At 34.9% G+C, this 23,546-nt stretch overlaps 1 protein-coding gene across 17 annotated transcripts in view; it reads right to left on the bottom strand.

Annotated features, from left to right (window-relative positions):
- GABRB2 (gamma-aminobutyric acid type A receptor subunit beta2) overlaps nt 1-23,546 on the bottom strand; it is a 163,433-nt gene that overhangs the window by 83,372 nt on the left and 56,515 nt on the right. For 16 of the 17 annotated variants that reach the window (XM_080554996.1, XM_080554998.1, XM_080554997.1 and 13 more), the window contains one exon: nt 20,705-20,925. In XM_080554996.1, coding sequence (XP_080411122.1) covers nt 20,705-20,925 — 221 coding nt within the window. Of the gene's footprint in view, nt 1-4,810; nt 4,923-5,239; nt 11,818-20,704; nt 20,926-23,546 lie in introns of those variants that run through there. The other variant, XM_080554990.1, reaches the window with a different exon arrangement.

Genomic DNA, 23,546 nt, shown 5'->3' with positions numbered 1-23,546 from the left:
ACCACATCTGAACAATTATTCCATGTGAACACTTAAGGACAACAAAAATTTAGGGGATAGTTTTAGGCCTCATTCACAGCATACAGACACCAAACGACAGATTAGCACCAAATGACTTTAGGTAAGACTACTACAGAGGGGAAAAATAAATACATAAATACATATGGTTTTATATATAAAATGCTACAATGGAAAGAACATCCTTCTTATTCATATAAGTGCTTTAAGGTAGGTCTGACTTGAACAAAATATGAACAGTTTATTCTGCACATTTCATCCTAAACATTATTCTTTTTCCTACTCAACCTGATCTGCACATAGGCATCTGTGGAGAAAGCTTGTTTTACAACAATTTCTTTTTTTTTTTTCTCCTGACAGATAGATTTACTGACAAAATACCTAAGCCATTAAACCTTTATAAAAAATAAATCAGTAATAAAACTACCTTCTATCACATTTTAGATGTTGTGCCTGGACTCAGCGCTTTTCTCTTGTATTATGTTAGGCTCATAGCTTCAATCCTCTGTCTTGTATCTAGTTTGTTTTAAACACCAAATGCATTTACAACTTTTAAGCTGTCGAAGAATTCAGTCATTTTCTGCCTGCTTTAGTATTTAGTCATGGTACTTACTGCTACCTTTTAATTTTTGTTTGCAGCAATATTACTTTGAAAATGGGAACCCGTGTTCTCCTTTAGCATTTTCAGAACTGTATCTACATTTCAGAGAAATTCAACCTTAGTTAGGGGTTTATCGATGTATGAGGATAGCATGCAGTTTTTTTCTTTAACAATGAGTCAAACCTACTGACTGCAATTAACAGCACCTAAGTTAACTCCAGCTATCCTACTGAAATTCAGTTTCCCATGGGAAACTTGGGAAACACGCACTTCTGTGCCAAAATTAAGGTGTTCAGTTATGACCCTCATGTTTCTTATCATAGAATCATAGAACAGCTTGGGTTGGAAGGGACCTTAAAGATCACCCAGTTCCACCTCCTCCCCTCCCCCCCACCACCATAGGGAGTGACATCACCCACTAGATCAGGTTGGCCAAGGCCCCATCCAGCCTTGAACATCTTCAGGGATGGGGCATCCACAGCTTCTATGAGCAACTTATTCCAGTGGTTCACTACCCTTACAGCGAAGAATGTCTTTCTGAATTTCTTCCTTATCTTCATTTCAGAGGAACATTAACGTCATTTGAAACGGAAGTGACAAAAAAAAAACCACCTTCTGACATACTAGCAGCATCATACTGTCAACAAGAACTGAAAACCTAATAAGCTATAGAAAACACAAAGCATCAGAAATATAAAGAGCAATGCTGCATATAGACCACTTTCGTATGCATTGAATATTCAAATGGTCCTCTCCTGTTTCTAAACTAATACCTTTGAAATTTCTCAGTAACTAGATCTCTGGGGCCAAAACACAAATCCAAACACTGGACAAAAAAAAAAAGTTTACAAAAAGGTTTACTCCTAAAAAAAAAAAATCAGTATTTTGCTGCATGTGGCTTTTAATAAATAAAATGTGTTCATTTAAGACAAACTCCAGCAATTTTAACAAGGTCCCTTCTCTCTTTTTCCATTTTAATGTGTGTTTTGTTGTTTTTTTCTTTTTTTTTCATTTTAAATTTTAAGATCCATGGTTTTCTACAATTGCTTATTGGCATTTGTGATCAAAGTTATTAGATTCGGAAGATACATGACCGTGATTGGCCAAACAGACAGATGATTCTGTACGCAATGCTGTTATCATACAACAAATGACTCTCAAAGAGTATCAGAAGAGTTCAACTGATTCTCAGAGTTTATTCACATTTCTGATTTCCATGTATTTCTGCAGACGACAACCATCACTTAACATTTTGCATAACCAGATTTGCATTTTACCATGCAGCAGTGGAAGTTGAATCAATGCATTATATATATGAAAGGTTTCTTCCATACTGTGTACTTTTATAATTTAGATGACATGCTCACCATTGCTTTTAAAGTGTCACACTTGTAACTTGACAGGATATTCCTAAGACCTTCTTTTTTCCAATGAAAAGTTATGACTAGCTCACATTTTAGGTAGATGAAGAGTCAGCTCAAAAATATCAGTCATACCTGAGTACACCAAATATATATTTGACAGGAAAAGAAATGCTTATCTAAGACATGTTTGACCTGTTCTGGAGCCATTCTATATATTAAGGGTTCTTTTTAAAGTGACCACTGTGAAGATCAATAAATAAATAAAATTAAAAAACAGTCTTTTTCTACAAGCCTTTTTTTTTCTCCCCCAATACAATCTCTGAAATAACTTCTGTGCTTTACTTAAAAGTCTCTTATACATAAGCAATAGGACAACACTTGCTGATTTTCAGTAAATTAAATTCATAGCAATGGCCATTATGTCAGGATGACATTTACTTGATTAAATGTACAGGTGCTTTGAGCTGAATGAAAACACTGGCACAAACCCACAAGGTGAAAGCATCACTTGCATAGCAGGTTCAGCACAGACTCAGAGGCACAGCGGTGAGTCTGACGGGGTCCGTGTCCTCTTGCACGCATTGTTACTTATTTATGAGCCTAGGCATGGAGTAATGGCCATCCAGCCACAGACCTATGGCACGATATAGATGGCTTTTCACAAACCGAGCCATTTTGATAGGCTTTAGAGGAGGGAATTTCCAGGAACAAAAGAAATACTTTGTAAGATTCATATTTATAAAGCAGGTATTTCACAACTCAGATCAAATTTGTTCCCCTATGTAAAATCTGATATTTTACAGAAGACTCCCTCCTGAGCATCTTTTTTAAATGTTGTTTTTCACATTATGGTGTTTGATACCAAATGATGGCACAGAGGAGATGACAGTATGAATCAACTACCTGGACAGAACACATTTTAATTTTCTTAGTGTACAAGGATAATAAGAGGTCATACCACTCCCTCCACGAGACATAGTACTTATGGGAAAGATAATAGCTGAACAGAAAAGTCTTAGCATGGATGTGGACTTCAAGTCAGCACTGTTTGCAATGTAGGGACAGTAGGAGACAATGCTATACAATGAAACAGTCACACTTCTATGGGCAAGCAGGTTTCTCCAGTGAGAAATAGGGAAAGGCACATGAAAATGATCTCTACCGTGTCCCGAACAGGTGAGAATTTTCTATATTGGCTTATATAGAACAGCACTCTTCTCAAACTCCTTCATTTCACATTGCATATTCTCAAGTAACTGATTAAATGTTGCTCAGATAGAAATATCCAGAAATATCCTCCTTTTTTTTCTTGTTTGTTTGGTCACATTTCAGTATTTCACTTAAAAAATTGTTTTCAGATATTTCAGACATTGACCAGAATTCATCACTGTTGTGTGTTGTGTGTTACATATGCTCATTTAACCTAAAACTAGAAGTAGTGACTCTGCAAAACATCTCTTATAGGTAGTAAATCTCATTTTCATCAGCAGACCACAGCTTTAGCAAGTAATGTCAGCAGTTAATAACTTCATTGCTAGGGTTAAATATCTTTCCCAATGTTCCTCCAAGCTGACAAATAAGAAGACTAATCACATGAACATCAGTGCTGCATTAAGGAAGCAGGCTCTCAGAAGTTCTATGGAGTATGCTTATATTGTAACCCACATTTTACACAGATACAAACATTGAGATAGTAATTAACTTGCTCAAATCTGCTCTATTTTTCTAAACTTCCAACACTCAGCAATCTCTAGACTACAACACTGAAAGCATATGTTTGTGCCACAGTGGGTCTGTCTCAGTTTTCATTTACCCCAGTAAAGCCATTTTCTAGTCAACTGGTTTGTTTAATCATTGCAGCAGTCCCTTAATAAGGCCCTAATAACTTCACTTTTCTTGGAATAGCAGTATGACTCCTAAATTCAGAATACCCAACACCTCAAATCACAGGGCAAATGAGGTACACGAAGCCTTTGACATTGCATCTGTGTTTGGGAACAGAAACCAGGTACTGGGTGCAAGTCTACTGTTCTCTACAGTAGAAGAAACAAGTTCCTTGTCCTTCAGTCATTTCTCCTCTCACACTTGTGGCCATCTGTATCCCATCTGTATCAGGAACTTTGGCACTTAGCAAAAGTAGCCCTCAGAACTATTCATCTCTCTTACAAAGCATCACTCCTCTCTGACCCAAAGGTTTATTGTCTCAATTTGCACAAATCCCATTTGAAGAGAAACCCTGTACTTCCTTTGTTTGCATCTGCAATGCAGGGTCTTTCCTAAACAAATGAAGAGCAAAATAAGGCAGGAAGTCCAAAACCCATTGCCCTTGTATTTGCAAATGATGATCGGGAACCCAGGAGTAATGATTTAAAGTATGCATGCCTATAATTTAAAAATAAAAAAGATACATAAACTCAGTGACTTTTGTGAAGAACAATCCCAAGAAATGTTTGAACACAGGAAAGAATACTATTCAGTGAAAGAAGTAACAGTAGATAATCTGATGTGCAGCATGGTCATTACAGGTGACATCAACAAAGAAATGAAATTTTAAGGAATTATCTTTATGAGTTGTGCCTTAATTATTATTTTTCCTGTTTCTTACAAACTGTCAGAATTACTAAACATATGAGTAAGAAAGAAAACCAAAACAATGTGTAAGTATTTACTTTGTCACGTACAAATCATATTTGACTTCTAGTAATTCAAAAAATGCTTGCAGTGAAACCTAAATATCTTTAAACCTTGCATTAAGTTTTGGCTAGTTTACAGGCTCTGAAAAGTCTGTGAATCTTTTGAATGCATAAGGAATGACATAGTTACCCACATAAAAGAGGCACTGCAAGTTTTACATGTTGTCAGTAGGAATGAAGATGAAAATTCAGTGCTCCTGGCTGTGATTTGCTTGAAGATTTCAGTCAAAGCTTGGCACAGGTGTGCTTAAAAGGAGAAAGCATAGATCCAAATTCTGCCTCTTAGCAACAAGATATAATCTCAGTACTTGATTTAAAATACAGGTGATGAATCACAAGTCTTCATAAATAAGGAGATGGCAATACACCCTCTTTACATGGTGTAAATGTCATGAGAGGAGGAGATGGAAAGCAAACTATCACATAGCTAAGCTGCTACCATCTGCACAATTACTATATGTTCTAAGCAGCGAGGGAGTAGGAGGGAAAAGCATCATCAGTTATGACTATGCAGTCATTAGCCAAGATACCAATCTTCATTAGAAAAATGAATTAAAACTCACCATTTACTGTAGATGTCACAGTGGCTCCAAAAACAATACAAACAATGGCCCACTGAAACTGGGTAAAAACCACGCATTTTGAAGTGGTTGTTAGTAAGCAGAAGTATGACATCAAGATAAAGTGATAATCTAATGCTGTTAATTTAAGGCAACAACTTCTTCCTTCCCCCAGTTCAAGCAATTTTTACTATAAGGAGGAAGAGAAAATAGAGCACATTACAAATTTTAGAGGAAAATGACGGCTTGGTCTGTAACTGAATGAAAAACTGATCACAAAACCACAACAGGCTTTCAAAAAGGTTTAGAGAGCATATAGGCTTTACATTAGGAAGTTGCAGAACAGAAAGCCTGGATGAGCACAGGGAGATGAAGCAAAGAGTGTTAAGCAAAGCCAGAAGGGGAGAGGATAATGCATTTTTGAAGCAGATACAAGAGAGGAGAGCTTTCTCAGTGTTAAGAATACATTTGATCAATTACAAATGGGGGAAAACCTCTCATACTGCTACTCTGCTGTCAGCCACAGATCTAAACTTACCTACTCAGTTTATTTTCATTAGAATTCAGTATTGAAAACACAGTAGAAGTAATGCTCTGACATCACGCAGGGAAGGAAGGAAAGGATGCCCCTTCCCACCTCTCTTTGGTAACACAGACCCTTTTTGCCTATACCACTGAGAGTTTTTTTTTTTTTTTTTTTTTAATTGGAATGGAAACTCTCCCATGCTTTTAGCTATGAAATGGCTTCTGAAAGACCTTTTTATTTATTTATTTTTTGCAGATAAAGCCAATAATGCAGAGCTGACACCCTACTCTCTCTTAATTGATATCACATTTTCAGGATGGAGTACAAAAGGTATTTGTCACACCAAGTCCAAGATATAAAGTTCTTCTAAAAAGCACTTTGGATATTGTATTTTCCATAGCCAGTGAGAACTGCTGAACAACAAACTACTGCAATGAATAAAACATTTTGCTTATTCATCCCTGTTAAGGCTAATTAATACAAATGCTCCCTCAATTCCTGAAGTTTTCTCTCAACTGAAATGGAGTTAAGAAATCTGGAAGTATCAGGATACCTTTCTCTTTGCCTTATTTATATGCATATTTGTGTTTTTCCTGCTATGGGCAGAATATTTACATTTGCTACATTTCCACCCTGTTTTGCAGACTTCAGAAATTCAAGAATATATTGATATTCTGAGATATTCACTCAGGCACAACAAAGTTTCTAGGTTTATCATCTTGTCCATCAGTAACATATCTAGCATAAGACAAAGTGCAATACACAAATACATTACTTAATGCAACAAAACTAAAAGCTATTTTTGCTATTTATTGCATGAACAAATGTATCAACAACAACAAAAACAAAACAAAAACCAGAGAAGTGAGAAAGATTGCTTTATCAATGCTTTCTTTTCTTTCATAAGGTTAAGTCAATCATCTTCCCCTTCTTGAAGCTACATAGTTCAGGCATCTCATCTATTAGTCACGTATTTCCTAATTGCCTTTTATTGATCTAATATCTATTCCTTCCTCTGAATAAATTTCTAATAAGATTCTGTAATAGCTATAATGAATAGTGAAGGTACCACTAAATATTTACTTTCATTCTTGACGTTAAACAAATATAACTCTCCATGCCCTTTTCCTTGTGCTCAATTCTGCAGGGGTAGTATTCCCTTTGCTAACATTCTTCAGTCTTACCATTATTTCTATGACCAGGACACAGCATATTTCCCTAGTAATCCCATAAATCACATATATAGATTGTATTGAAATTAAAGCTGTCCTGAAATAAAATGAACAGATTAGGCTTAAAGAAACTTAAATGAGGTGAAGCAGACAAGATGTGACCTGATAAGACAGATGGAATTAGAGTCTATATCCCTTGATACATTCAAAATACCTTCAGTACTTATAGAAACAAAATACTAACACAAAGGGGGAAAAAATTATACTATATCACCACAATAACCCATTCTGAGTCTTCCCTATAGGTAATGTTTTTGGACAGTTTTGGAAATAATTCATATCAGGTGTTTAATGTAATAGAAGAAAAGGTACTGTGGCATTTAAGCCCCTTGTCAGCTTTGGGTCCATGCAGCTAAATCAAAGGAGTTGATAGCAAGTCTGACTTAACCTACTACAGCTGCTGTTGATTTACATGAAAGTGACCCCTAATGCACCTCTACAGAACTACCTGAGCAGAGGGGAGACTTCTTCCTAATCCTTGTACACACAAAGATCATCCCTTCCAGAACTGTAACTTGTATTCATCCCTCCTCAGATTTTGCTTTTTTTGTTGTTGTTGTTGTTTTTGTTTTGTTTTTTGTTTTTTTAAAGCTATCTTAGCATGTTTTAAACATCAAACTCCTGCTGTGGATACCCTATGGCAATGAATCCTGCAGAGTAGGTATCTAAAAAGGACTTGAGGACCAGGCTGAAGTTTTATGCATTTGTATTATTTAAAAAAGACATATATAAATGCAAATAAAGAACATCTTCCTGAATGCTAGCATCAAATATTTTATCAATATTTTCCAGTCTTAATGATATGCAAATGATTTTCCTGAAGTCTTATCTCCTCTATGAAATCAAATTATCTTCTTGCATCAGAAGCTGAACACAGAAGGCTCTGAAAAGGAATTAATCTTGACTATATCTTCAGCATCTCTTCCTTCAAAAGGAAATAAACTCCTCGGTTTGGGTTGGGCAGAGAGGGGTTGTGATTGTTTGTTTGTTTTAAATGTGTAGTAATGCCCCTACAGAGGCACAATTCCTTTTCAAATAAATAATTCAGCACCAGAATTTATTCTGTTGAAGGCATACCAAAGTTATGTGAAAACAAATAATGGCACATCTGTCTTATGGGTACTCCATTACCTCTTTAAAAGTCCAAAAGAAAAAAAATATAATTATGAAATAAACTTCTAGTGTGTACACTTAAAAAAAAAAAGAGGGATGAACTTCTGAAGTTTCAGTATGTGCCTCCTTGCCTTTGTCTTATTCCTTATTTAGTGCACCAATTGCCATCTCTGCTTTTTGCATACTGAACCAGATGGAGTAGATACAAGCTATTTTCTAGTGAGATGGGAAGATGAACAAACAGATGATCTCTCACTGAAAGATGGAGCTTATCAGCAACGTCTATAAATTATTTACATCCTCAAGTGACCACACAAAAATGTTCTGTAGTCATCTAACTTTAGGAGACTTTTCTCTTTTCAAGTAGTTTTTGTTGCCAGAAATTTGTGATACTTCAGTAAAAGAAACATCTACATTGTGATAAACCTTATGTTCACGGTAAATTAATATTATGTTGCTTTCCCACATAAGCAGAGGCATTTAGAACTTTGGAGTGCTTCTTTCTATGCACAGTATCAGCTATATTACCTGTTAAGATGCATGGCTATTATTTATTTAAAAATAAGATGTTTTAGACAAAAAATGAACCATGCAAAAATAAATTATTATAAGCAATGGTACCTCTCACACGCAAAGGCCCACTGAAACACATGGTTCTTCTTAATTGACACTCAGACCCACGAATAGGAAGGAAATCAATATTATGACTTAAGCTGAACTGAGTAAGGACTTAGAGAAGACCCCATCATTTATCACTTTGGTCCCGAAGTCCCTTATATATCTGTATAAACTTGCACTTCATTACAACAGAGTTTAAAACACTTAACACTACTTTGCAACAGCCGATTACTACATTCTTACACTCTTCTTCTTCAGAAAAAAAAAGAGAAAAAAAAAGTTAAATACCTTAATAGTTTGCATACAAACTACATTTAGTAGAGCATTTGAACTCACCAAAACCAAAGGCAAATGTCTGTCATTCCCTGTGATTTTGCACTGAGCATGTTTGTTGTTAAATTTTGCTAGTTAAGAGTTCTAAGAAAATCTATGAAATGGAAGACTGCAAAACAATTGCTAGAACACTTTGATCCTAACCATATTGCGCCAGTTTCAGTTAACACAAGTGAAACAGATCGCAAAGTGTTTCCCCAACAGCTATTCATCCCTAGCTCTTTTCCATTCTGATACTGAAGAGGAAAGTGCCATAACATTTTTCAATATATGCTGAATACATTTTCTATCAACACTTTAAATAGGCAATGCACTTGCACGCAACACCTTCTGCAGTAAAACCTAGTCTAGCAGTGGTTGTTGTCTTCCTCTACATTTTCTAAATAGAAACAAATGTTAGCTTTATAATTCTCAGTGGCTTCACAACCCTTCAAAGGGCTGTTAAAAAAGCAGGAGTTTTTTTTGCATAAATCTGAAAATCCTTTAAAAGATTGTATACCTTTATATACCTTTCACTTTTCAAGATAAATTGTTGGAAGAAATATTTTTAAGTGTCAATTTTAAAATACATCGCCAGGAGAGAAAGCCTTGTCAGTATAATCTATAGCTTTTATTTATTGCAGTTAAAAATAAATAAAAAAAAAAGAATTTCAGTGTGTTCTCAAGAATGACACGTTGCATCACACACAAATGGACAAAAACGCAATGATCTCAATTCAGAAACGCAATGATCTCAATTCAGAGATTAGCTGGGAGGATAACACACTGGCAAATCAACCCCATGAAATGCTAAATCTGGATTTACAATTCACATGTAAGAAGAATTTAGGGACATGAGCACTTGTTCTTTTCTGGTATTCTCCCAGAACTCAGAACGTCCACAGACTACAAGCCATGGGATATTGAATATGGCCCCTTGAAACATCATCTGCTATGCAGACAGCAATTTCTGAGGAACCAGTCTCCAGGTCAGGCCACTGCAGTAATTGCTAAGGTCCTTTTTGTTCTGACATTCCGATCACGCCTGAATGCTGAAAGAACCCAGTTCTTTTCTTGTAGTCTTCCTCTGGCCCTGAGACATATTTCCCATCTGCTCATACAGATGGCACGCTCACATGAATTTAGAAGAATGGTTTTCCAAACTTTGTTTTCTCTCTCCTTAAATTACATGGTTCTAGACTAGTAGAAGTAGAATGTGTTCCAGGGATGCCAACTCAGAAGGAAAATGTGTACACACATAAACACAGACTTGTTTTCTTAAATGTGATTTAGCACAGAAACTACTCACTAAATGGCTACAGAAAATGCCTGCATTGCAGCTAAACAACCAACATTACAACCAGGGATAAGCATGGCTTAAAAACACTCTTCTGCAGATGTTTACATGTATCCCTTGAGTCTGGAGAACTTATCTGGAAATACCACAAGAACAGAATTTCTTGTAACATCCTAGTTTCTCTCCTTCTAAGCAGGATTAAATATTCTTCCAGGAAAGGCTTTCCTCTAGTCCTCTGCACATTGAGGGTCAAATAAAATTTAAATATGTGGAGGAAAAAAAAAAAGTCCCGAACCATCTAGACTTTTTAATTAAAAAGTATTACATATATTTTAGGAGTTTAGGTGATTACTATTTCTCAAAAACCGTATTTACCATTTGAAAAATCAGTAACAAAACAAGATAAAACAGCAGGTTAGCAGGTCAACTATTCTCTTCACAGGATGTGCACTGAAAACTAAATGAAAACATTTTGAAAAAAAATCACTAAAACTAGATATTTTGCTAGAATGAAAAATAATACCAAGCAAAAATAAAACATGAGGAAAAAAGTCCATTCATTTAAGAAGTAGTTTCAAACAGTGCCTTATAATAACGCTCATAACAGTGTATAGATAGTTTTTCTTTTACAATCACAACTAAAGCGTTACTACTTGTGACTACAAGAAACAGGAGGAATAAGATGTATGATCAATTCTAAACATAGACTCATAACATTTATTTTTCTTAGACATGCAAGGCCTTACAACTTCATTCGGAAAGCTGTCTGACCCTGCCCCAACTTACAACCTCCATCTCAGAATTCAACAGATTTTTGATTAAAAAGAAATGCAAATATTCATACATATATACATATGCTGTACACATATGGCAAATATACACATCATATATTTAAGCATGTGTACAGAAACATTATACATACATTTAACACCCATCTCATTATCTGAGTCTTGATCAGAGCACCCTGCAATAAGATTTTATGTATACCTTCCCTAAATGAAAATTTCCATTGTCACAATCACAGAGTACCAGCAAAAGTGATATGATTAAACACATTACAGAAAGAAAATCAGATAGATTTGTGTTGCTGTAATTCTAAATTATGCTAATATTTAAATTTCAATTCAAGATTAAGTGTTTGATGACCCTTATTTGTTTTCGGAATACATCTATGCAATGTCCTTGGAGCAACTTAAACTATTACACGGTTCTTTAGCTGATGGAGATTTTCTTGCTAATAGAGAGTAAATGCCACAGTTTATCTGTTAGGCTATAAAACTCAGAATTTCTTTCACTTCATTGCAATGTAGTAATCTTGGATAATAGAGCTGTTAATGGAAGAGATTCCTGTGACTTAAAGCTTTTTCCTTATTAAGCTTAATTGAATTAATTATTCACATACTAATGATTTAACAGCTACTCCGTATAAAATAGAAGCAAAAGACCCTCTTGAGTACTTATGCTATACTTAAAATCTAATAAAGGAACTGAAATAAAAAGATACCTTTGTTTTCTTTGAGATGGGGAGGTATTTAAAATCTGACTACCCTCTCTCCTGCTGTGGATGGAGGTGTTGTGAAATGATATCATCCCAAATCCTACAGAAAAATGCATCTTTAATCTATGAGTCCTTAATTGAAAAAGATACTTACGACATTCAGTGATCTCCTCTTTATTCCAAAAATTGCATCTTTCCTAAAATTGACTCATTTTGTGAATGTGTTGCAATGTAGGAAGAATGGAACAGTGTGATTCTAAGGACAATGGAACAGATTTGTATCTATAGAACAGCTATCATCCCAAGGTGTATATCAAGGCTGGCATTTTATAATTCTTCATAATAATGCTTGGCACTTACATACTGTTTTATGGGATCAAAATACTTTACAAACTAATTAATTCATCTTCACAACATCCCTGTGAGAAGGTAGGTTTTACTATTCCAATTTAATAAATGGAGCAACTGAGGCAGAGGAGTTGTATGATTTGTTTCATGTCACAAAGGGAGCCTAGGTCTTCAGTTTGTAGACTAGAAATAGCAGCAGCAGTAGTTCTGTGGCAAATTCCTTGGGACCTTCAACTGAACTATTTGCATGAGTAAGAAAAACAGAATATGGCCCACATCTTGAGCCAGAGTTGATGCCTTGTCTAGTTAAAACTACAGTTAATTCCCTTAAGGAATGTGCTGGGATTCAAGAAACCCAAGTTCCTTTCCTCATGTTTGATCTAATTGACTGTGCAAAGCAAGAGCTGGTAACGTGTCCTGCCCTGGGATTTCCAGATAATGAGATTGGGGGAATGCTGCTTCTTCTCTGCTCACACCCTTGGATGCTGTAGGAATTGTTAGTTCATATGCTTTGTACTCAAAATTCTACATAACTGTGCAGAATTCTTCTTAGGCAATTCAAATTTTCAGTCTCCATAATAGCTACACGACTTCAATTTGAGACAGTTTCTATTATATTTGCATTTATCTCTGCCTGTTTTCAAATGGCTCCTACTTTGAATGGTTGCATGCAAGATTTAAGGGTTCTTATAAATGTGTATGTATATTTTAACAGTTTGAATACAGAAATCCAATTCACCCCTTGTGCAAAACTCAACTGCATGCCAGACTGAGAATTAATTTTTAGCAAGTGTTGGCAACTGAAAGTTCAGTAATTGCTAATATGAACATGCACAGTAGCACACAAAATTACCCAGTTATCATAATAGAAACACTTGTTCACAGTATTGAGATTCTCAAGTTCAAACAAGTCTTACTCAAATTACTCTTCTCTTACTCTTTTGAATGCTTGTATAGGCCAGTATTGTCCTATTATGGCATTTGGTGCTATATGTTTACATGACATAGAAAGAATGACAAGGGGCATCCAAAGCTAAGAAAACCCTTATGTTTTAACTGTGTGTGACAACACTATGGTACCATTTAATTTCTTGTTTTAAGAAAAACTCTGGAAACTTTGCATTCCAGAAAATATTTTTGATCTGATTGTGTATCTCATTGTATGACATATCTTTCCACTGGGTCAAAATCCCTAGGACAGAGACAATAAAAGGACCTAATATCTAAGACTGTTAATGTTCTCCTCAGAATGGCATTTAATAAAATGGAAATAATGAACAGGTAAGCCACTACATGCATTTTATCCACGTAAGTATAGGGAATAAATTCAGAGTTTTTCCCCCTCAAACCCACATTACACTTTCAGTGGTGATTTGATATCCCTCACATGACATTTTTAACACCCCTTCTGAAGATATGCAGGATGTTTATGAAATTACAAAAATGGCAACACTATTGAGAAGTTTTTTAAAGAGGAAGCTGGCACTTCCAAAGACATAATTTTAATTCCAGATAGCACAAAAGATTTTATGATCCCAAAACAGAAAATTGGAAATTTAACTCCAAATTATCCAGGTTTTATTAAGAAATAAGCCCTATCAGGGGGAAAAAGTATTTTAAAAAAAGTAGCAAAATAAGAATCAGATGATTTACTGAAGGATGTCTGGTGTCAACAATTCACCTCTCAAATACTATGTTCCCCTGAAAACTAAAGGCACTTAGAAAGGGGATTGCTTTTCACGCTATCAGATAAGAAGCTCCACATGAGATGTTAGATTGCTGAAAAAATCTATTACACAATGAAAACGCCCAAGGCTGTTTTAGTACACTGTAGTGCAGAGGAGTCTATTTTACTTGCAACAGTGCAATTTTCCTTGCACCCAGAACAAAGTAAGTAGATAACAGAAGACACAGCTGAGAAGGTACAAAATCCAAGCATCCTTGACTACATTGAATCATTGAATTCACATGACTCAATGTTGGTAGAAAAAACAAACAATCAAAAAACAAACAAACAAACAAACAAAAAACAACAACCAAAGGCAGACAAAGGAAGATCCTCATCCCCATTTAAGAGAGATTAGGAGGTTTTATCTGTTGAATATGTTAGGAAACATTGGTTGGGCTGGAAACATACTCAACAACATATTAGATAAAACTTGACAATGAAAACTGTTAGGCTTTCAAATGGGACATGTCTTTCATGTTTGACAGAACTACACCTTCCTACTTCATTTTGTCTTTTGGCTAAAAAGGGTGGAAATGTTGCCATCTCCCAGCATTTGGCCCCTAGCAAAAGTTCTGGGTATATTTTGTTTTAAAACAAAAAAAACAAAACCACCAACAATAAAATCCACAAGCTTCAGTCACAAAAAGCATAAAACTATCCCCCTGAGAAAATGGGACATTCTTCGTTACACAGTCATCAGTCCTCAATGACTACACACTATCCCAGTGTTCACTTGTGAGGACTGTTAGAAGCGTAGAAGAGTAAAAATCTCTATAGATATCCTGGTGCAAAACCATGAGAAACATCTTTGTGTTCAGCCACTTCAACTATACTTAATCCTACTATTCTACTATTTATTTCATCCTCGTTCTGACAAACATTACCCATATGCTTACATCCAGCAGAGAGACAAATTCCAGGAGGACCACCCCAAGAAACAGTTACACAAGTAGAAGCTCCAAATTGGCAAACGTAAGAGTCTTACTTGTCCCCCTTCTCAAAACATCCATTCTAACCTTGGGAAAAAAATAAAACCTAAAAGTTCCAATACTTCTTCAGGTAGAAAAAAATCAGAGAACTGTTTCTTCATGTCGTGGTTTAGCCCATCAGGCAGCTAAACACCACACAGCTGTTTGCTCATCTTCCTCCCACCCCTCCCCAAGAAAGATAAGTGAGAAAATTCGGGGGTGGAGGGTGGAAGGAAAAAGGTAAAAGCTCATGGGTTTAGCTGAAGCCAGTTAAATAGGACAGAAAAGGAAGCAATAACAATAGTAATAAAAAATAATATACAAAGCAAGTGGTGCACAATGCAATTGCTCACCACCTGCTGACCAATGCCCAACCAGACCACAAGAATCTACCCCCTTCACGCCAGCCAGCCCTCCCCCAGTTTTACTGTCCTGCATGGTGCCACACGGTACGGGATGGGTATGGGATGTCCCTGTGGTCACCCTGAGCCATCTGTCCTGTTCCTGTCCCCTCCCAGCTCCTGGAGCACCCCTGGTCTCCTCGCTGGCAGGGCAGCACGAGGAGTTAAAATGTCCTCGGCTCTGGGGGCACTGCTCTGCAACAGCTAAAACATCGGTGTGTTATCGGCATTATTCTACTCCTAAATCCAAAACACAGCATCATACCAACTAGTAGAAAGAAAATTAACTCCATCCCAGCTGAAGCCAGAACACTTACAACTACACAGAATGAACCAAAACACGTCAGAATTATCCGTCTGCATTTTGGAATAGATTTGATGTCAAAAGTCAGAGGAAAACTACATATATTCACTTAAGAAATAAATTTTATGTGCCATAGCAACTATTTCTGCTATGTGTACTATATAAATCAGCTATTTTCACATACAGAAATTTAACTAAAGCCATATCTTTTCATGAGTTCTGGCTGCATATGTTGTTCCAGATTTTTTCAACCTACAGTAAACTGATTATTTTTCTAGATTTGAATCTTCGTCCTCAAAATCCACATTTCTACACATGTTGTCAAAGCACTTAAATCCTAATGAAAGCCATCTTGTCTACCAATAATAATTTTCCCTGTAACGACTCTTCATTTCAGCCTGTAACTTGCAATTTTCTACCATTTTTGTGATTTGAGTGTATCATCTACTGAATGTCCTAGCCTTCACATATCTGGCAAAGAAATTTTCTTTTCAGATGGAATATGGAATAAAGTCATTTTTAAATTGCAAAAAAAGTAAAGTTCAGTCATTTTTTAGAATACCATCCTGAAACTTGCATGGAGAAAAACAAACATCTTTCCTTTATTTCTCCAAAACAAAAAGAGCTGGCAGCTATCCCTCAGAAATAAAAATCTTTCTGAAACGGAAAGTAACCAGTACATCACGTTATCTGTAAAAAAGCTGGTCACAGTTCAGTCATGCTCTTAACTAAAGCCCTACAGGAGCAACACTGCAGGCTATGAGAACATCGTAACTACCATATAGATGTCTACATTGACTGTTAGCCATTTCTCATTCTCTCTTTCCTCTCAGCGACGGCATAAGCCAGTTGCTTACAAAACAGTCTCCTAGATCTTCCTGAAATTTACCTTCACAGTGTTAAATCTAATCAGATCTCACATGCATACCATGTATGGGTTCCGCTTGGAAAAAAATGAAGAACAATGTTAAGAGATCACCACTTGCTACATCCAAAATAGAAATTAATTATAGGAGCATAGAAGAATGGGACAGCTATGTGTCTTCATTTTAAATTAAGACCATTTTTGTAATAAATCATTCACAATGCATTTAATTATGGCAATCAAGGTAAATGAACTTGAATTCATAGAAACACATGTATATGTGTGTATATATATTTATACATACATATTCATGTATGGAGAGGCAAGAAAGCAAAAAATTAATATTGATATTTAAAAGAATCTTAATTTTGTTGTATACATCTCAAAGTTCTTACTTTGTATGCCATTCAAAATATAAGCTAAAACAAATTAATAATAACAATGATTTCAGAACAGTAGTAGAGTGCAGGTATTTTTGTGTGTGTGTGTTGGGGGGGTGTTTAAGATAAGTGAAAACTAATGTTATGCCAAAATTAAATATATCACTATGATTGACACTTTAATCATGTAACTTTGAATTCATTTTAGATAAAATAGCTATTTAATATGATTTAAGGCTATAAAACAAACCTTAACATTAGAATCATAACATTCATTGCCACATGGCCCAGTAAAGGCAAAAGCAGAATATAGCCAATAGCATAATGGTGGGTTTTTTTGTTTTGTTTTGTTTTTTGTTTTTTAATCAGCATGTATGCTTACTCCATCTACCCCTGTGTTTGACCTCCAAAAACTTTCTGAACCTACTCTACTGAGTAGGTTTCAGGAGGCAAGGATTTTTTTTCCTCCTGCAAGGAGCAGGAGGAAGGATTTTTTAAATTTTACTACAAAGATTTGTCCATGGATCATTAATAATTAGGGAATATAAGAACAAATTTTGAGTGTAATTACCCAACTATCATAGAATTATACTCATAATCAGGTTTGCCTCTTGCCTTTGGCAATGCTTTTCTTAGAAATGAGCTGCATCCCAAGAATGACAGAGATAGAAACCTTACAGAATTGACAAGAAAAAGATAAAGCTAGAAACACACATACTCAAAAAAAAAGTAATACAGTCTATACAACAAATTCCCAGCAAGCACTGTGATGCTATAATACAAACATATGTATAAACAGATGCAGTCAAGATTTATTTAAATCATTTTTTTTTGTTTTTTGTTTGTTCTTTTCCAAGAAACTGAGACCAAAGAAATATTTTTCATTGACAATCACTACATATTTTGCCTTTAAATGTTTTCATTTTCTTTCTAACCAGAACATGTCACAAAAGTTAGAAAAAAAACTAAGATTTTTTTTTTTTCATTTCAGGCATAGAGTTATGTTTCCTCCAAAACTCAGGAAAAGAGAGAGTGTGTGTATGCGTGTGTTATCTTGCAAGAAAGAATAAATGCAATGTTATCCTCTAATAATATGAAAGGTATATATTTTTAAAAAATGTGAAAATTAGAACTGTCAAAAAGAAAAAAAAGTAAGACTAAGCTTTTAGTTTCCACTTTTTTTTTTTTTTTAACCAAATATATCATGTTTCTTTGGGAAACAAAAAATATAAAAAAACATTTTTCACAAATTTTTTAAGCATTTCTAGTGAAAAAAACTTGCCACATGTTTCTTCTACAGAACAATCTTTTTTGAGTTCCACTTCCTGTTTACCAATATTATCAAATAGAGAAATATCAGTTAAGTAGTGAGAATGAAAAACAACTTGTCAGAAATAGCAATGAAAGAGTTAGAAATAGTTATTAAATCTGGTATTTATATAATAAATTGTTTCAGTCATGAATTGAAAATCATACTCAAAACCATAATGCTCTTATTACTCTCATTCTGTCAATACAAATGTGTTAGGTAGTTACTTCATACTTTACTGTACTGTCAATAGAACTTTTCAACATTTTAAGGTGCCAAGTATCCATCATTTCATTCAACAATAACAAAAACTCAACTCGCTCCCAGCCATAGTGTCAACACCTGAACTGTTCTCACACAGAAAACACAACTACAGACAGTAAAAATTGGGAAATATCATAACCAGCATAAAATATCAGAATTTTCAAATCAAAGTGAATTCCATTTAGTTATAAACAACAAAACGTTTCTCTACAGTTCATAACAATATTTAGTCTGTGCTACAGATCTAGGAATGAAATGCATTGTTTCAAGTTTACATTAGTTAAATAAATAGATGGACTTAATTTGTATAATTTTTAATTAAATTCTCTACCTCATCTCAAGTGTTATACAAATTTCTATGTTGGTGCTCTAAAAAAATAGTAATAAAAAAACCTAATTACTTATATACCATTCATCTGTGGTCATAACCAAGATGCCATACTTTTGATGGCTAACAAATCCCACTAGTCAATTCTGTTTATTTTTAGTTAATTGTTTTTGTAGGTTTAACAGCCCTTTACTTTTTAGGTAGAAAAAAAAAATAAACAAAAAACTGTCAAACATAAGGAGAAGCACTGCCTCTTATCTTAAGGGTAGAGAAAGCTAAGGAGCCAGGAAAAGCCCAGATCTGTCCCACTAAGATGATGACATTGGTTTTAGGTTTTACAATGAAAGATGATATCAGCATGTCACACATTAGGAGAGTGCATCAAAACCATGAAGTGCATTGCTAAATGAACATTTGCACACTTTTCATCCGTCTTTGCTGAAGGTGAATCACCATCTGGCACAAACTGCAAGAGTCCAAGGATCACCCACACAGGAGGCATTTGATGCCAGACTCTAGCATAGTGGTGAGAGCACTGATCTGATATCAATCTCTTGATCTCAAGGAAAATGGTTTCTAAGAGATAAAAACCTACTATTCTGAGAAAGGCATTTCCTGGCATAATGGAGTAGGCTAAACTTTACTACCCTTTCCTACCTGAGGAAACTTTCAGATCAGGGCATCAATATTGAAGTCAAATGCCAAAAGCATTAAACCTGAAGTCCCAGAAGAACTTAGGACTTAGTTTTAGACATTTAAGTTCCAATTTAGGTAGCTATGATCTAAACAAGAGGCTCTAAGGAGAATTATACTTAAATATATGAAGATTAGTTACGTTTTCTCAGTGATCTCATTGATCTAAGGTAAGGATTCCAGAAACACCTGAATGTTTAATTTTAAAGTGCCATAAGAAAAGTAAAGGCATCTAGCATTTTCAAGACCAGTGATTTCTAACAGATTATCTTAATTAGATATGAACTTCATGATACGTATTTGTTAAAATGACAGAACTAAATACACAAGACTGTGCTGCTCTCCTTTACATCTGAGTAGAAAATAACCAAGTTAAAAATGCATCCTCCTTGTCCTCAGTTATAGGCAGACAGTAGAAAAATCTTACTGAAAATGAAAGATATACAGTAATAAAAGTTTTAAGAATAGTATTCCCCAAAATTAGTATTTTAAATTTTCCTCAATATGAAAATATCAGACATTCTAAATTAAAGTTCTGCAGTTTGTTTTTTTTTTTTTAAAGCCACTCAATGCTTTTTATCTTGTTACCTACTCACTCCATATTAAATTAGTCATCTCTTGCAGGAATGTATTTAAATTACCTCTCATGGGAGTTGCTTTTTCTAGGAATACTACCAAACAGACATTTTCCTCACTTGGACATCTGCTCAAGTTCTTCTGCTGATTTGTTCAGTCATTAAGAACTTGTTTATTTAACCACTGCTTTCCATGTAGTCATACGCTAACAACATTAGGTTGAAGGACATTTCAGGTCAAATGTCATCAGAAAAGTGATTTTCATGAGAGTAACATACACACCAATTAAATGCTCAAAAATATTTATAAAACATACCATTTAGTTAAACAATCAGTTCTGTTACATATTTTTTCCTTTTTTTCCCCTCTGATTATCATTTGGTATTTCTTATTTCAATTCCATTGTGGAAGCAGTTCTAAAACCAGCTTTTAATCCAGAATGTGTATTTACAATAGTATTTATAGCCTTATCTGTACCTAAGTATCTTTGAAGTGTACTAAAAATGGAAGCTTATCTCAAAACTTTATCACAAAAACCTTAATCCATTCTTAAAATACTTAGGTTGAAATTGTTTGTGGAATATCAGCAGTTTTATAGAATATAGCAATACAAAGAATAGCATTTGAAAAACGCAAAGAAAAGATACTAATTTGAAACTGTAGTTAAAAGACTAAAACTAGAAGAGTCAGAAATGGTTTGTACTGACCTTAGTCCATAAAGAACTGTCCCATCTGGATGCAAACGGATCATTCTGTTCTTCACAGTGACACCATGTACAAATGACTTCTTGTCATTCAGAAAATAGGTATCGGGAACCCATAGCTGATCAGCTACTCTATTGTCCAGAGTAAGGTTTAGAGGTATTACATTATATGACAGCCTCTTATCTCTCCATGCTTGCTGAAAGTACATTGTCAAGGTATAGTCCTGTGATTATAAAAAGAACAGAAAAATTGTTTGCATTGAAATAGCATACATATACAAAAGGTGCAAATACACATTTACACATTGTGACTTTTCTTGAAGGTAAACATTTCAGTTAGAATTTCTGTAAGTAATTTTATTTACTTTTACAGTACCAAAGAGCTTGTGTATACTTAATAAGAGAAATAAGTATATAGAAAAGTGTAATTGTGTATTGATATTTGGTGAATGACTTGTGAGTTCTTGTTTCAATATTAAAAAAAAAAAAAAGGAAAGTATTTTTAGATGGTTAACAACCAGCAATATCTATAGCACTTTACAAGCCTGCAAGTTCTAAAAAACAGAACATTTACAGATCTGAATTTCATCTCATGGTCTTCACTGAATTCAGTAAAGCAAGAACTCTGAATCTGCCCTTGTATCTCAAAAATTGCAGCTACCCATTCAAATACTTCTCTAAATTAAAATCTCTTCAAAGTCTGTTAACTTTCCCCTGGGCACTGAAATCAATGGGAAGTCTCCAAGGTTTCTATGCTACAGAGTCTTATGCTTATGCTTAATTTTACAGATGAAGTAACTCTGGTTACTTCAATGGGACGATTCAGAGAGCACAATTAAGCATCTGGCTAAATATTTGCAGTATTAGGAGACTGCCAGCTTTCTTTTGTCTCAGTGAAGGCCACTAATGAACAGTACTTGGGAGATATTTTTATGTTTTAGTGGACAAAATAATTACTAAAATTACTAAGACCTATTAAACAGACATAGAACATTCATTATATATTATACTATATTAAAAAAATCCATTAAAATACATAAAGGGGCTGTATATCTGATCACAGGTCGCAGGGTCAAGGGCTGGAAAACAATACTGAAGGAACACCAAAGAAAAACTATTCTAAACCCACTCTTTTTTTTACCTTGTTCTACAAAATCATAATCAGACCTCACACTATTTGGATTGATCTGATCAGTCTTCAATAATTAGTGAGAACTGGTAGCTTACAAAAGCTTGTTTTCAACAAAAAAAAGTCACCGAAAACTTATTGACAGAGACAGGATTCAGCCATGTCACAGTATGAGAGCCTTCATCTATGCATCAGTCTGGGGCATTTGAAAACAAGAACACACACACACACCAATTTTGAAGAAATAATTACCTATTGTGGTAACATATCACAAACTAATTTCTAGCATTGAAAAACTGAGAAGATCTTATAAGGTATGAACATTTTGTTGCATAAATTGCAATGTGAGTTCTCAGTTAGGAATAGAGTCTGCTTTCAAGAACATCCCACCTACATCTGAAGAATGTTACTGTTGTGCTTCGGCACTGTACTGCAATATTTGCTTCATAAACAGATACTGGAAAATGTTCAGTCATATATTGCCAGAAAGAAAATGTATTAGTCTTCTTTATAATAACATACCACAACATAAAGTAGACGAGCTGTAGCAATTGCTCCCCTATGATCCTCGGGATATTGCATTTTATGCCTATTCTAAAGTATAACCTACATGTATTAACATAAAACATATATATAGACCATTCTTCCCTCCTCTTTACACCTCAGTAAAAGCAGAAAAGGAAAGGAAGAAGAAAACTAAACAAGCATGGCTCAGTGCATAAAAATGGATTACATAAACCTGTAAATTTGGAGCACTGGTATAGCAGAAGGAAAAGCCAAGTCATCATGCTGGAGTTCAGAACCAAACACACTGTGTTCCAGAAACAGAGCTGGTGTACCAACTAAAAATTAGTTGGCATCAAATGGCCCTAGATTTCAGATGTGCTGTTTTTGATGGTTGAAATCGGATACCTTAAATATACATATATACATTTTCATAAAACTCTCACAGCCTTTTGAATTTTTTTTTTGGGGGGGGGGAAGGGGGAGGGAGGGAGGGAGGGAGGTAGCGGAGGTATAGGCACTTTGAAGTTAAGAACATCATTACCTTGCAAAATTATTACAAAGAATAAAAGTCTTAAAATTTCACAATAAATATGGGAATTCCCCTCTATTCTAAAGATAAACATCAAAACAGACACGCAAATGTCTTTTAGGAAGACGGGCACACAAAAGGCTGTGAAGAAGTGGAAGAAATGAAATGTCTAGGAAAGGATGATTTTACTTTGGTAAGACCGTAGCATCCTATTAAATTCACAGAACAGGATTTTTAGAAGCATAGTTTAAGTATAGAGATGAAGCAGGAGCCAACTCATTTGAGAAGCCTGGCACAATACACTAATTACAATAGGATGAAAGAATAATGAAACAAAACCTCACAATGACTGTGCTGACTATGCTCTGTACACCATTACACAGACAAAATATGGGTGCATAGAATATTTAAAGTACTTGCATTTAGATACAAGTGTAAAAATATAGGTTTGTCAGTCACCCTGAACATGAGGCTTAAAAAATACATTGTGCAAATTTCTACTAGCATAGACAAATTTACAAATAAAACCTAGAAGAGACAATTAGTATATTTTCTTAACATACACAAATATTATTATTTTGTACAGCTTCTATCATCCCATTGTTTACAGACATTTTCACTTGGCAAACTTTCTGATTCTATCCCAATGCAGAAATGGAGGCAACAGAAAATGGATGGCT

Source organism: Anser brachyrhynchus, assembly GCF_964034855.1.
Source record: "Anser brachyrhynchus genome assembly, chromosome: 14".
In the NCBI taxonomy this organism is placed as follows: domain Eukaryota; kingdom Metazoa; phylum Chordata; class Aves; order Anseriformes; family Anatidae; genus Anser; species Anser brachyrhynchus.
Note: the sequence above shows the minus strand (reverse complement) of the source record. Positions and strands in the feature narration are given on the sequence as shown.